At 33.9% G+C, this 16425-nt stretch overlaps 3 protein-coding genes across 4 annotated transcripts; 2 read left to right on the top strand and 1 right to left on the bottom strand.

The window, feature by feature from the left end:
* The first annotated feature begins 1071 nt into the window (after window positions 1–1071).
* Window positions 1072–3393, top strand: LOC127096200 (uncharacterized). The gene has a single exon (XM_051034802.1). It carries the CDS (start codon window positions 1072–1074, stop codon window positions 3391–3393), a length of 2322 nt encoding a protein of 773 aa, XP_050890759.1.
* Window positions 3394–7581: 4188 nt separating this feature from the next.
* LOC127097173 (uncharacterized) lies at window positions 7582–8953 on the bottom strand. 2 transcript variants are annotated; one of them, XM_051035684.1, is made up of 2 exons: window positions 8805–8953; window positions 7582–8365 (listed from the first exon to the last, which is right to left on the bottom strand). In XM_051035684.1, the coding sequence occupies exons 1-2, from the start codon at window positions 8828–8830 to the stop codon at window positions 7897–7899; spliced, it is 495 nt and encodes a 164-aa protein (XP_050891641.1). In that variant the 5' UTR covers window positions 8831–8953; the 3' UTR covers window positions 7582–7896. The 2 variants fall into 2 exon arrangements, with proteins under 2 accessions (XP_050891641.1, XP_050891642.1); XM_051035685.1 differs by having other exon boundaries at window positions 7582–8355; window positions 8805–8947.
* A 6291-nt stretch (window positions 8954–15244) lies between these two features.
* LOC127096199 (uncharacterized) lies at window positions 15245–16189 on the top strand. Its single transcript, XM_051034801.1, has one exon. It carries the CDS (start codon window positions 15245–15247, stop codon window positions 16187–16189), a length of 945 nt encoding a protein of 314 aa, XP_050890758.1.
* Window positions 16190–16425: the final 236 nt, after the last annotated feature.

Below are 16425 nucleotides of genomic sequence, written 5' to 3'. Positions count from 1 at the left end.
TCCATGGATTCGGAGACCGAATAACATGCTCACATCCTCTAATGTGATGGTACATTCACCGGTTGGTAAATGAAATGTATGTGTCTCCGGTCTCCATCTCTCTAACAATACCACAATGAGTTTATAGTCTACTTTTAGACTTGTAATTTTTGCCACATTCGCAAAACCTGCTAGCTCCAAGTACGGTATTATAACCGCACTTGGTTGAATATATGAATGCGAATGAACCCGAAAGTTTCCATCTTGCTGAAATTAAAATAAATAACAGTAATGAATATTTGGTCTAATAAAGAACGGAAATAAAAAACGATAATAAAAAACGATAATAAAAATGAATATTTGAATGAGACTTACGTATTCGGCGATGTTGGCCGCCGTCCCACGGTGTGATTCGCCCATCCATAGGAAAGACATCTTGAAAGGAAGTGTAGAAATTGAAGAGAGTAAATATTTGAAGAGGGTAAGAATGTGTGAAATAGAAATTGTAGGTAGATGATGAGTAAGAAGTGTAGAAGTATTGAATATTTATAGTGGTAAAATTATAATAAAAAACTTTGGTAAAATTTTGAATAGTAGAGGATTAGACTCTTGCATGGCATGTAATGCATGCAAAAAACTTTGTAAGGATTCCCTGCAACGTTAGATTCCCATGCTGAAGGGAAAACTCAATGCCAATTTCCTGCACCAATGGCTCGTCACTTTGATTGACGAGCTGTACCTACTTCTTCATCCCCCCGTCAAATGGAATGACGAGTGCATTCGTTCTCTTTGTTGCCTCGTCAAATGGAATGGCGAGGGCTTTATGCCTAGGGTTTTGGCTCGTCACTCCAAGTGACGAGGTATCACATTCCATTTTCAGCACGCGTTTCCCTCTCTCTCTCCTCTATTTAACTTAGAAATATCATGTGATTTGGATTTTGTTTTATTATGCTTACCAAATCAAATTGATATTTCCTATAAATACTACTACTACCTCATTTACATTCACCAAACCAAATCCTCATATATATTCACACCAACTAAAATTCTCATTTATAATCACACCAACTCAAATCCTCATTTTACACATCTATGGCTCAAAGAAATTTAATTGTTTCTATCCATTCCGAAGGATCACTTTTCACAGATGAAAGTGAGGGATTCTCATTTTGCAATACGAATGTAACTATGTTCAAAATCCACATCAACTCCGACTATCATCATTTAAAAGACCGTATTGAAAAGAAGTTGCAACGTTATGTTGAAGACATCATTTACCTTCAACCATTATTTAATGGAGATGATAATACCGTCTTTCACATAATGACACCGATTAAGACCGACGAAGATGTCAGATCGATGTTTCAATGTCATGTAACATTATCTCAATTACCCAGCATTGAGATATATGTTCGTCTAGTCGATAATCTTGAAGAGCAACCGAGTGACAATGTTGAGGAACAACCGTCTCACAACGAAAATCCCTGTTATCCAACGCAATCTGTACAATCACACGACTATGCAATAAGTCAAGCCATTAATGAAGAGCCGACTCAAAATAATGAACCTTTCATACCAAATGAAGAGGTGGGAGAGAATAGTGAGGATGATCTTGAGGAGGTTCGATTTGAAGATCTATTCGGTGTTAGCGATGACGATGGCAATGAGGACATATTCGACACACCGGTCGTTGCACTAAGAGCGCAACCAATTAGTTTGTACAACCCACCTGCGCACATGCAAAACATAAGTTTGGATGATGCTGAACCAATCTCCATTTTTGGCAGTTTCATACCAACTCACAACTTTGACGAAATAGAGGAGGGCATAGAGTATGAAGATAAGGAAGAGTGTCTTCGGGCGTTGCAACAATGGCATATAAAACGTAGTCTAGATTTTTCTGTGGTTAAATCTGACAGTGTACGTTTTGTCATCAAATGTAGAAATTCAACATGCAATTTCAAATGCAGGGTCTCTTTGCGCAAGGGCAACTCAAGGTGGAGAGTTGGTAAGTCTAGTGGGCCTCATACGTGCACAACCACTTCCATGTCACAAGACCATACAAAACTCAGTTCAGAAATGATTAGCAAGAGCATAATGGAGCTTGTAAATCGGGACGCTTCTCTTAAGGTGAAGGTTATCATTGCTCATGTTGTTGAGAAATACCGGTATATCATATCATACAAAAAGGCATGGATTGCAAAGTGTAAGGCGGTTGAGTCGCTCTATGGAAATTGGGAGACATCTTACAACGATCTTCCGCAGTGGATACTTGTAATGAAAACATATCTGCCAGGTACCATTATAGAATTACAAACCCTACCTGTGATTTCAAATGATGGTTCATACTTGGGTGACCAAAGGATATTTCATCGTCTGTTTTGGGCGTTTAGACCATGTATACGTGGCTTCGCGTATTGTAAACCAATTGTGCAGGTTGATGGAACTTGGTTGTATGGCAAGTACAGAGGGACTCTTCTGATGGCTGTGGCACAGGATGGGAACGGGAACATATTTTCGATAGCGTTCGCATTGGTTGAAAGTGAGACAAAGGAAGCCTGGAGTTTCTTTCTTAAGAATTTGAGAATGCATGTTACCCCCCAAGCAAATCTATGCCTAATATCAGACAGGCATGAATCAATAAAGAGTGCATACAACAACCCGGAAAATGGATGGCAGTTTCCTCCTTCATCACGCGTCTATTGCATCAGACATATCGCGCAAAACATCATGCGGGAGATTAAAGACAAGGATCTGCGGAAAATAGTTGTTAACATGGGTTATGCGTTAACAGAGGCAACGTTTAACTACTATCGGGGGGAAATCCGAAGAACAAACAACGACGCTTTATCATGGATAGACAACATCCCTCGCGAGAAGTGGGCAAGGGCATTTGACGGAGGGCAACGCTGGGGTCACATGACAACTAACCTAGCAGAAGCAATGAATGCGGTGTTGAAAGAAACCCGGAACCTTCCAATCACTGCATTGGTCAAATCTACGCACTATCGTTTAGGATCACTATTTGGTAAAAGAGGCCATCAGTGGACAAAAATGTTAGCCTCTGGGCAGGTTTTCACTGATAACTGCAACAAGGGGATGGCTGAGGAAGTCATCAAAGCTAACACGCATAACGTCATGCAGTTCGACCGAGAGAGATTTTATTTCATGGTCCAAGAGAAGATTAATCATAACGACGGTCAACCAACCGGAACGTTCAGCGTTGATCTGAGGAAACAACACTGTGACTGTGGGAAATTTCAGGCATTTCACTTACCTTGCTCCCATGTAATCGCAGTATGTTCGAGCATACGTCAGGACTATTCCATTCACATTCCAGACGTCTTCAAAATTCGTAACGTCTTCAAGGTCTATCAGGAGAGTTTCCTAGGACTTCCCCATGAGGAGAATTGACCACAATATGAAGGATTTACTCTTTGCCACGACGACTCTATGAGAAGGAGGAAGAAAGGGCGCCCAAACAGCACCAGGATTAGAACCGAGATGGATGACGTTGAGAAGGAGAAGAGAAGGTGTGGAATTTGTCGCGAAATAGGACACATGCGTAGGAAATGTCCTAATGTTGCAGGATCATCCCAAAGACCTTCCAGATGATTATCTTGTTGTTTTAAATATCCGTTCAGATGACTATGTTTATTTATTTATTTATTAACTACTATGCACATAATATATATAAACCATTTTGTATTTCTAATGTCTTTTGGGAACAAACATTTATGAAATACATTTGTTAATCAAAGGGTTATGGTTACAAAGTAAGACCACATTACTAAACAACAACAACAACCAACACAACTGGTAATTAAAAAACTAATCAACAACAACAACCAACACAAGTGGACCTTCAACTCCTCTATTAACTTCACCACTATGTGCCGAAAACATACATTGGACATCTTCATCATTTTCTATACGATCCAGGTAATACATGTACGTACCATCGAGGCTTGCATCAGTCAACGTTATGTATGGACAACGATACTCTACTTTCCTCACCTTCATACGACGCCCGCCCAACTGTCGGAAGCCAGTGTGGATGGCAGAAATCAGTGTTCTGAAATTCCATTGCGGATCAAGGCAAACACTCATTTTTTCACCGTGTCCATAAAATACAAGACCACAAACAGACATTATGAACTAAAGAAAGGATTTTGTGGTCTGAGTTACATTTCTACAAGTTCTGCTACTTATACAAAAATTAATAGTTGAATACTCGACAAATCATTGGCCGAGACAGTACAAACACAAAAACTTTTTGGCGGGAAAGATATCATTCCCAAAAAAATATTGACATTTTGGAGGGAAAAATAACAATTTTATTATTAATATATAAAACACCAACTATTTCTATTATTAATATTCTAAAAATTATTCATTTTTATTATTAATATTTCAAAAATAATAATATCACAAATTATTATAATAATAATAATTATTATTATTATTTACTATTTACTATTTATTATAAATTATTTACTATTTATTTTAAATATTTTTTTATAAACAAATTATTATTATTTTTAATTAAATCAATTATATTAATTAAATATAGAATTAATATTTAAAAAACAATTATATTAATTATTATTAGTATTTAATATCCTATTTAAAATATAAATAAATAAATAAAAAACGAATTTCTTTAACACCTCATCACTTCAAGTGACGAGCCTACAAGGCAAAAAAAATTCAGCATCCCCTCGTCAAACCAAGTGACGAGGCCCAACTAAAAAAGGGGTAGACTGAGATTTTTTTTTCAGAATGGGGTATATTGGGACAATTTTTTCAAAATAGGGGCATTTCAAGCAAAAACTCTGGTAGATAAGGAAGAAATTGAAATATAGGTGTCCATTTCAAGACAATGCGCAGAAGAAAAATTGGAAGGTACAATAGTTAATAACCCAACCCTAACCCTACCTTTCTATATAATAATCTTATTTTATTTGTTGTTAGTAGCCCCGCATTTGACAGGACTATGTGAAACCCAATTTTGATTTTACAACACCATGACAAAATCCTATTACATACGCAAACAGTTTTGTTTTAAAATTAGTTTTTTTAATTATTTTATGAAAATCAATGTTGATTTTTTATGCTGTGTGGTTAAGATCCAAAGGTTATTAATAGTTTGACTGCTTGAATGCATAAAAAGGACCGAATGTGAATTTGCGTCCCAAAGCCAAAATATGCATGTTTGACCCAACACTTTTTTCAAGTTTTTTCTTCCTAGAAATGTGATATTACACTCCAAGTGAATTACACATGTTTTTTTAAAGAATTTTTTCAAAGGATTGAAATTGCATTCCCAACATTCATGATAATGAATTTCATGTTTTTTATTCTGCAATTTTTACTTCAACCATGCTCGATTGGGTCTATTTTGTATACTAAAATCCACTATCAAATTTTTTCACAAACCTAATAAGAATGATAATTAAGTTGGGGCCGATTGAGTCTATTCGATAAGAATATCAAATCTGATCAATTGGGCCTGATTTGGTCTATTTTATATACTACATCAAAACTAATAAATTTTAATGGATTATACATTGATATGAAGATGAACAATTTATCAGTGCTTTAACATTCTGAAATCTTAAAAATAATATATTGTTCAACATTAAACGAATAATAATCACATTACATCCCAAACTTAATTATTCATTAAGAGTATCTATTTAAAAATCACTAGAAATTTTAAGGCATTGTTTACTAATAAAAAAACCACATCAATGACTACCGAATTTCATTACATGTTGCAGCAGACTGAAGCACGAGTTTGAATTTTCCCCAATGGACATTCCATACATTAGGTACATAGGTTGTACCACATGCATTTGATGAATTACAGACGACCCCACAATCATCATAGGTTGAAGTCCAAACATTAGACTCACACATCTGCTGGTAACATCCATATGTGGCGTGGTTGTAACGTTATCATATTGACTTTGTGGTGGTTGTGAACATTTTTTTTGCCACTACTAACACTACATCTGGATTTCCCTTTAGTTTTTTAATATAAAAGTTTAATTAATATTTAAAAATAAATATCAATACAATATAATTAATAAAACTAAATATACCTTTGTATTTTGATTGAAGAATCAGTTAAACGACATTGACTCGAACTCAGTATTTTGTTCATATGTCCCGTCTTGTGTTTCTGAGAAAATATACCGAAATAGCTAAAATATAATGTTCAATGTAAGATATATACTAAGAATAAGATTCATATCACAATAAAGGGATGTTTTAATCGCATCATGAGTTGTACTATTGTAGTATTTATAGTGTCTGATTGTTTTAGTTTCATTCTTTTTTTTTCTTTGAAGCACATTTTCTCTTTACTATTGGATCACCTACAAATGACTTTTAGGTCCCAATAGGGTCGTCAAAATTACAATTTTTTTCTGCAGATTCGTTATGCCATCTATTATATTCCCATAAACACCATTCTTTCTTTAAGCTTACTTGCAAAAAGTTGTAAAAAGTGAACAATAAACACTGAAACGAGCGAGCTCAATCAGATTCGAATCTACTTCCCCATTGAATCCATGTTCAAAATCCCAGTTTTGTCATCCTTTATCCAATGCGACAAAATCAAACTACTAAGAATGTGATCAATATGCTCTTCCTTCATGAAATAAAAAATGTGAGAACATGGACGTCCGTAAAAATAAAGTAATCTACATGAACACCTGAAGCATCATATACAACTTCTCTTTCAAAAACCAAACTCACAATATTTTGTCAATGTAAAAACTATTGTTAGCCTTTCTGATAATCATTCCTTCATAATTAGTGCACCAACCTTCATAATTTCTTCTTTTATTTCTTTAAAAATCTTTGTCATATAAGTTTTAGAAACATCCCTCTCAATTAGACGTGAATGAGTTGTCAACACAGGATTAAAAACTTTGATTTAAAATCAGTAACAAGTTCATTATTTATGTACTCTCTCAAAGCCTATTCAAATATATGCATAAATTCAAAAATGCACCCTTTCTTCCTTACATAAGTCTTCATTATTGCAGTAACAACTTCACATTGAGACATAGTTCTTATATGACCCAAAAAATGTATCACGTAGATATGTAGTTGCCCAAAGTGACTTGTTCTCATATGTTTTTGCAACCCCTAAGTTCATTTTCTCCCCAAATATTTATATTTTTACCTACATTCATGTTCAAATGCCAAGCATACAACTGATGGGTTGCATCAGGATAATTTTGTTTTATAGACTCCCTCATAGCCCTATCTATATATGTTGCCACTACTTTTGGATATTTATTTTCTATGCATTGTAAGAAACACCTCAATAATCACTTATACGTATCTGTTATTTCATCTAACACCAATGCAACACCAAATATAACAGTTTGTTAGTGGTGGTTACACCCAAAGAATATAACCAATGGATAATTGTATTTGTTCTTCTTATAAGTTGTGTCATGCAACAACATCACCAAAACAAAAAATTATCTAATCTACTAGTGTCGTCTTCCAAAAAAAAGTGATTTCAATTTTCTACCATTATTGACAGAATATTTTGCATATAGCATAAATTCGGCATATGATTTCACATTGAGATGATTTAAAGCAACATGAACATCACCATCTTTAATAACAACACACATTTTTTTATCAAAATGATTGTACAAATCTTTCTTTGTAAAACCAACATCAGTATATCCACGCTTTTGAGCAACCATATATTCTATTATATGACACGTTATGATTCCAAGAGACTGAAGACCATCAATTTGAGCTCTATTTGCTTCAAAAATTTGACGATAAGTGAGGTGTAAATGCACAAACTTTGATGGGGTTAATTTATGGTTATGGGCCTCTTCAAAAGTTGACACTACGTATTTTCCCATCACGAATCATACGTCAGCGATCTCTTTTCCTATCTACCCTAGAAAAGTGCTTCTTTTCTCCTAATTCATGTTTGTTATATACAAACTTCCTCATTACTATTATTTCACTACCTTCGGACCCTCTTTGCCTAACATTGCTTTTCCTAATGGAAAAACCCTTACATTTTTCATACCTATAATAAAATTCATAAGCTTCACTCACATTTCCAAATTCCATAGCAGAAATTTCATCTGAAGTAATGGAATTAATACTCACCAATCTATCACCTATAATCGTTTGGCTATTTAACCACTCTGCTCCAACTGATTCCTCATCATCTTCATTATTAACATTGTCTTCATCATTTGAACTTTGATGTCCACTAGATACAACATCATTAACATTTTCATCACCAATATACTCATCTTCGGATAAATCAGCGTAATGGACATTGTTCAAATCAACACCAACAGAATCATCGTAGTTATCCATCTGAAATCGGCTAACATATAACACAACATAAGACAACATGAATCATAAAACCTAATTCCCAAATTGAAACAAAATCTTAACCAACATATTGAATAACTAACAAATTGAAAATCAAAATCCTTAAATTTGAAATCTCATACAAATAACGACATCAATCATAAAACCTAATTCCCAAATTTAAATAAAATTTATCTAACGTAATGAAGAACTAACATATTAAAAATCAGAATCCTTAAATTTGAAATCCAATTACAGATAACAACACACATTGTAAAACCTAATTCCTAATTGAAATAATATAACAAATTCAAATCATTAAAATTTAAACCCAAATACTTTAGCAAATATGTTATCAATACGAACAATAACAAATTGTGCGAGGAGCGATTGTATGGAAGAATATTAAAGGTTCGCTCATTGTATAAAGTTGGGAAGAAAACTCGTTTTACCATGGCAGAAGAAGAAGATGAAACATGTGCTCGTTATAAACAGTTTGGAAATGCGTGTTCACTATAACAGCTAGGAATAAGATTTTTTATGGTATTTTTACAAGCGGAAGAAGATGATGGATGTGGGTAATTCTACATGTTAAGGAAAGAATATGAAGTTGTTGTTGAAAATATCGTGAGAATATTTTACATTTTTTATTGAATTTTGATTTTCAAAATATAATATTTAATATGTTATGGACTTAGTTGCAATATTAATAGATATGAGGACAGTAAGTGACATGAACCATATAATCATATGTGACACTGTAGAGTTTATGGGACTTTGTTGATTGACCAGAATTGTGAATAGACCAAAAAAGTTGTTTTAATGACTTCACCGTAGAATTTATTTATTTGAAATCCCATAACATTCGTTTGCAAAGTTTATTAATATTTCATGTTAATTTTAAAAAAAATAAAATATATTTTTCATATGATTGACTAGGGGTGGCAAACGGGCATGCCTGTCCCGTTTAGGCGGGGCGGGGCGGACACATTAGAGGGTGACAGCATAAATCCTTGATCCTCCCCGCACTAAAGTGCGGGCAAAATGGGCATACCCAGCAGACCGGGCCCGTTTTGCCACCTCTATGATTGACGGTGATAGTGGCAAGGTAATATTCATGTTTTTAGTATATTTTTATATTATGTTATATATTTTGTAGTTACAAAAAGTATTTCACATGTATTCTTATTGAGAGTGAAACAATAAAGAATTAGTTTAAAGTATCTTTGTTTTAGCTTTTGGAAGATCCAAAAGCATTTTTAAAGGTGTAGAATTGATTTTGAAATGATTTTGAGGTGTTTGTTTTTTCTAAAGTAGAATTAGTTATGCCTCCATAATTGATTTTTCTTGAAGGTAGTATTGGCAACTTTTGAGTTTAAACGTTATTTTTACATTAAATTTTATTGTTAAAATTAGTTTTACATAGAGTTATCTAAACATAAATCACTTTACATTTAACGTACTTTAATCAGAATCACTTTGCATAACCAGTTAGCTCAAAAGCACATTTTTTTCACCGTAGAACCAAACATACACTAAGTGTTCTTTAAATAAGTCATGTATTTTCTTCCCAGTCTACTAGTGTACTTAGGTATCTCTTATTCCTGCCTTAATAGTCTTAATTGTTATGATTGTTACGCCTATACATCCATTTGTCTTGTCTTTTTGTTTGAGTGCGTGTAACCTTTATCATAACTATCACATGAGTTGTAGTTGAGTCAGTGGGGTTGAATTAATTTCCTAACCTAGGGCCGAGTCGACCTCATCGCCATTTAAATTTTCATCCTTTCTATTACAACTTGTTAGACTGATATGACTCAAAATCGTCCTGACTCACCCATTCCATTTTGATTATTCTCCAAGGGCTTAGCAAGCTCTATCCCTAGAGGGCCGAGGCCAATTGTTGCCAAGTAAGCTTGGGCCTTTAAAGGTATATCGGTTCATATTCCTTCAAGCACGAGGTTTATAGAGGAAAAGTGATTAAGTAAGAAACATGGTGGTTCACAGTCCCTTAAGCACGGGGCCTGTAAGGGTAGATTTTTTTCTTCTTCTCTTCAACAATAATAGAAATGATACAATTACCCATCAAAATAATTATTAAATAAAAATTGCAAATTATTTAAATATTAAAAACAAATAGGCAACCTAATGCTTATATATCTACCACCATTAAATACAAACTCAAGAACAAGCACATATATCACATAAATATAAACCAATGCATATTATTAGTAGAAATAACTTTCGACCACTCTAGTAAAAAGAATAAAAATAGAAAATCCTATTAGAAAATTGATTGTAAATCAAATGGATCGAGGCTAGAATCGTGAGCAAATCACTTTCCTTATAGTATTTCAAGTAACCTCAAATTGTCTTAGAGTTTCTATGCAAAAATACCCAAGATAATTCAGTCTATACTCGAATTTGCACAAGACCGATTAAAACTCGAATGTAGGAGAGACGAAATCTGAGATTTTGTATGAAGAAGATAGACTTTTCTAATGTATTTTTCTGAATTGGGAATACTAAATGTATAGGTCAAAATCGTGTTGTTTCATAAGGTTACGACCCTTGATGAAACACACACTTTCATGAACACTTTTGCTAAATGTTGCATTGTTTCGCCTACAACAACACTTTTCAAACGTTGCACTATTTTTCCTACAGCAACAACTTTCAAAGGTTGTATTGTTTCACATTCGTCAACACTTCATGAAGTGTTGCCTATTTCTTAATTCAAAATACAAACTGCCTACTACAATACTATACAAGTGTTGCCTATTTCTGAATTAAAAAAATTAACCTTCACTTCCATATTTTCTTGTCATTTTTTTGAACATATTCAAGGTTTTGTTAATTGTTAATAATTTACAATAATCCCCCACTTGTTCTAATAATGACAATACCAATTCAAGAAAAAGAAACAAAGAGTGTTAATACAGTTAAGTATCTTTCAATTTGAACTTAACCTTAGTAAGGATAACTCAAAGTCTAATCGAAATCTTAGGTAGAATTGCTTTAAACTTTTATCCCTTGTGATTAAACCGGCGTTGCCTTACACACACTCTTGAGTGGTTCTTCACATACATCTCTTGCCTAACACTATTTATGGTCATGTTCTTTTTCTGTTTTCGTGAATTTTTCATGAGAGAAACTCCAACTCTCATTTTGAGATAACATCGTCTCGAAATTCATATAGGTGAAGTTCATTTTGTATGTATTTCTTGAGATAGATATCATCGATATATAACTTCATTAAGAGTTTGGAAAAACTCAACCATCAATATGTAATAGTCAGCATTGTCAAAGAATGTTGCACTAACATCCAAATCAACGACTTGTTGTTACCCATTGAATCTTAGGTTAAGGTTTGTTAACTTTAGATTAGGTTTATATCATTGTCGGAATCCTTATTCAAGGAGTTTTAATCTCATATCTCTCGAGATAGTCTTTACTAAATCTCTAGCCAGTGGTTTAGAAGATGGATCAGGAAAATTATAGCTCGGTCATATATATGCGAATGAAATGATTACATCCTTAATTAATTTTCTCACAAAAGAATGTCTAAGTCCTACTTGCTTAGACTTTCTGTTATACACTTTTGTATGCTCTAGATAAAGTGGCTTGACTATCGCAATGTATCAACACCTTTGAGGCATTGTCTTTAGCCAATGAAACTTCCAACATAAGGTCCTTAAACCATTTATCTTCTTTATAAGCAGAAGCAAGAGCCTAAAAATCTAATTCTATGGTTGAGAGATTGGTCCACATTTGTTTCTTGTTTTACCAAGAAATTTCACCCCAACTATTGTAAATATCCACCAAAATGCATATTTATGATATTCAACACTCGACATCTAACTCGCATCTGTATATCCTTCTAATATGGCAGGAAATCTACCATAATTGAGACCGAGATTTTTGGTTTTTATAAGATAGCCAAAAATCCTAATGATGTCCTTCCAGTACTCACCATTTGTATTGCTAGTAAAATTTACTCATTTTACTTATTGCAAATGCTATGTTGAGTCAAGTACATTGCATGCACTTGCATATTTTAATTGAGCCACAACTCTTCCATCATTCTTTTGAAGTTTGACACTATGATCAAATAGAGTGGTCATTTCCTTAAAGCATGAGTGTTTGAACTTGTCAAGCATTTTCTCAATATAGTGTGTTTGACTAAGTTCATAACCCCCACTATTTCGCTTTACTTTGACCCTAAAATTGTGTCAACTAGTATAAGATCTCTCATGTTGATATGTGAAAGTTAGAAACCTCTTTGTTTCTAAAACTCCATTCATCTTGTTGCTAATGATCAATCATATAGTCAACACAGAGACAAATGAATATCATAATATTCTCACACAATTTTGTGTATAAACACTTGTAACAAGAATTAGATGAAGAAGGTTTTTAGATAATCATGCATGATGATGCAAGAATGTTTTTAGATGAAGTGAGAGATGAAACTATGAACAATTTAAAGTAGTATAGTATAAATTGAAATGAACACCTTAGTTACTTATCTCAAATCTCCACTTGAATTTCTATATTAAACCTTCTTGATCAAGTTCCTCATTGATGTACATGACATTTTTTATCCTTTTCTTCTTTGATAATCTTTGTCTTCATCAAAACTGAACTAGACGTAAGATTTATTCTTCACAATCTCTCCCTTTTGATGATGACAAACTCTTTGAATTCATGTTTTGATAAAAAAAACATCCCCCTAAGTTGTTTGTCTCTCTCTTAATTGGTGAATCTTGCAATGACAAAGTCAAGCTTTTAATGTCATTGCTTCAGTGCTTATTTTAATCCATACAAGAAGTTAACAAGCTTGTACACCTTATTTCATTACTAGGAAGTACATAACCTTCCAATTGATCCATATAGATCTCCTCACCGAGATCTCTATTTAGGAATATTATTTTGACATCTATTTGATGATCTATAAGGTCATGCAAAGAAGCTAATGCAAACGATACTCTAATTTTTGTTGTGCTTGCTACTAGCGCATATGTGTCAAAATAACCAACACCTTCATTTTGTCTAAAACCCTTGGTCATTAATCTAGGCGTGTAGGTGTTTAGTGTACCATCATTATGATACTTCCTTCTAAACACCCACTTGCATCCAATGGGTCTTGATCTTTTAGGTAGATCGACAAGTTCTGATTTGACATTATTGAATCCATTTCATCTTGGATAGCGTCAGTTTTGTTCGATCCTAGATCCTAGGCCTTTTGGGCTCTCTTGCTTATCTAAGTTCGGGTTGTGTTTCAACAATCCATGAAGAACTTCATATTTGTTGTTTCAATAATTCGTGGAGAACCTTCCTCACGAGCTTCTTTATTTGTGGGAATCTCGAATTCCTTATCCCTCGTGATAAGGTTCTCAAATTCTACATCCCGGGATTGAGATTCAATAGTTACATTAAACTTCAAATTCAAATGTCTATATAAATTATGATCTATCTTTGGATGATCTTTATATACCTTATTACAATGATAAATCTCATTGAACACAAATATGTTATTCACATAACATCTAAGTTATAATTCAATTGTTGGGGGAGTTATTTCACTAGGGAGCTTTGAACATTGTGAGACTGTTTTTCTAGAGCAACCTCTTTGTGAGAGACACACCACATATTCACCTAAAACCTTAAGGTGATAGGTGAATGGATTCTCTCACTTATAAATGCTCAAATCTCCATATTCACAATCAATGTGGGACTATTATCCATACTACTCACACTTGATACATTCTCAACACCCCCTCAAGTGTGAGTCCACAATGCTCCCCCTCAAGTGAAAGTTCTTCTTACTTCCACATTTTTTTTGTAGATACCATTTGTCGGTGGAGTTTTTCACAAGGGAGCATTGAATACTGTGGGACTTTCTTTTGTAGAGTAACCTCTTTGTGAGAGGCACACCACATATTCATCAAAAACCTTAAGGTTATAGGTGAATGGGTTCTCTCACTTATAAATGCTCCAGTCTCCACATTCACAACCAATGTGGGACTATTATCCATACTACTCACACTTGATACATTCTCAACATCAATCGCATAATTTTGAAATCATAAACACTACACTTTGGTGATTAACAAAATTTTATTGATAAAGAATTTTAAAAAATTCAATTTAAAAAATTCAATTGTTTTAATTTATAATTATCAGTATACAGGGTATCATTCGATGCTTTATCAACATATCTGCACATTTGACATACAACTGTTTGAATGTATGCACAAAGCAAATAAATATAAACAACACTATTTCAATAACATTAGCGTACATGTATATATAAACAATAAATGCATAGCTAACTTTTGATAAATTGAATTATAAATGCATTATAATAATATGCTATCATAAATACATATAGAATGTATATTACTATCATCATGCCTATTTATAAATTAACCTGTATCAATGTTACTATCATCTATATATGTTTTCCTTATGAATAGGCTATATAAAAATTACTTGACATTGAACATTATAGCAACATGATACAGCACGGCAACTAATATGTATATTATATACTTAATTAAATTTTGTTTTCAGTACATTAATATTGCAATTCCAACATATGTATTAGAAATAGCACATTATATTGTATAGAGGACACACTTTATCTTACACTACATAGCACTATTTTGTATATATAAACCAAGTTGTAATCATTATTAATCAATCATTGAAACAACACTTTCTTCTTCTTCTTCTTGAATGTAACTTCTTCTTCTTGATGAATACCTAACTGTTTTTCATCTCCTATTCATGATGAACATTTGTTCTATCGACATGGTATCAGAGCTATCCCAACTCTGGTAGCCATTGTTCTTCCCCTTTCTTCCTTCTTGCTATTTTCTCTGCAACAATGGTTGCACAGAGTTTTACGGATTTCGCTACCAACTCTGCTAATCCTTATTATCTGCATCCGAACGAGAATCCAACTATTGTTCTCGTTTCTTCACTGCTCGATGACAGAAATTACCACACCTGGTCTCGTTCAATGCAAATCGCGTTGATCTCCAAGAACAAAGACAAATTTATCGACGGTACTCTTCCCAAATCCGTTGTTTCAGACGTTCTTTATGCGTCGTGGATTCGTTGCAACACGATGGTTCTTGCGTGGATACAACGCTCAATCTCTGCATCAATTGCACGATCGGTTCTATGGATTGACACAGCTGCGGGTGTGTGGAAGAATCTGCAGGTTCCATTTTCTCATAGTGATATTTTCCGCATATCTGACATTCAAGAAGATCTTTACAAGTTCCGTCAAGGTACCTTAGATGTATCCAATTATTTTAGTCATTTGAAAGTTCTGTGGGATGAATTGGAAACTTATCGTCCAATTCCATCTTGTTCCTTTGCGATTTCATGTTCTTGTGGTGCTTCTAGATCGATTCGTCATTATAGGGATCAAGACTATGTGATTCGATTCCTTAAGGGTTTGAATGAGAAATTCACTCATTCCAAGAGCCAAATCATGATGATTAACCCGCTACCTGATATTGATAAGACTTTCTCTTTGGTGATTCAACAAGAAAGAGAAACGAATCATGCTACTTTTGCAGTTCTTCCTGTTGTTGGCAATACTGAAGAGAGTATAGCCTTGAATGTTTCTCATGATGCTCAGCCAAACAAATCCAATTCGTATAGAGGAAAATATCAGGGTGCAGCTGGTTCAAGAGGTCAAAATCGTGTCTGTACTCACTGTGGAAGAAATAACCATACCATTGATACTTGTTTCATCAAGCATGGGTATCCACCAGGCTTCAAGAACAAGACCAAAGGCAATGGATTCAGTTCTCAATAGTCTACAACAGCCAACAATGCATCAGAGACACCTGCATCAGGTTCAAGTTCCACTAATCCCTCTTATGGCTTGACTTAAGAGCAATACAACAACATTTTGGCACTGCTTCAACATTCAAAACTTGTTTCCACAGCTAACTCAATGTCTACATCTCCTCTTGTGCTAAATTCTTTGTCTTCCACTGCCAATGGTAAGTCTCATTCTTTATGGATCCTTGATACAGGAGCTACAAATCA

This window comes from Lathyrus oleraceus, chromosome 6, assembly GCF_024323335.1.
Source record: "Lathyrus oleraceus cultivar Zhongwan6 chromosome 6, CAAS_Psat_ZW6_1.0, whole genome shotgun sequence".
Taxonomy (NCBI): domain Eukaryota; kingdom Viridiplantae; phylum Streptophyta; class Magnoliopsida; order Fabales; family Fabaceae; genus Lathyrus; species Lathyrus oleraceus.
This window is presented reverse-complemented; position numbering and strand designations above follow the sequence as displayed.

Coding starts and splice junctions, on each gene's coding strand:
- LOC127096200 (XM_051034802.1), top strand. CDS start 1,072: ATGGCTCAAAGAAATTTAATTGTTTCTATCCATTCCGAAGGATCACTT.
- LOC127097173 (XM_051035684.1), bottom strand. CDS start 8,830: ATGTTTCATCTTCTTCTTCTGCCATG. Junction 8,366..8,804: donor CATCTTCTTCTTCTGCCATG/GTAAAACGAGTT, acceptor GTTATATGTTAG/CCGATTTCAGATGGATAACT.
- LOC127096199 (XM_051034801.1), top strand. CDS start 15,245: ATGGTTGCACAGAGTTTTACGGATTTCGCTACCAACTCTGCTAATCCT.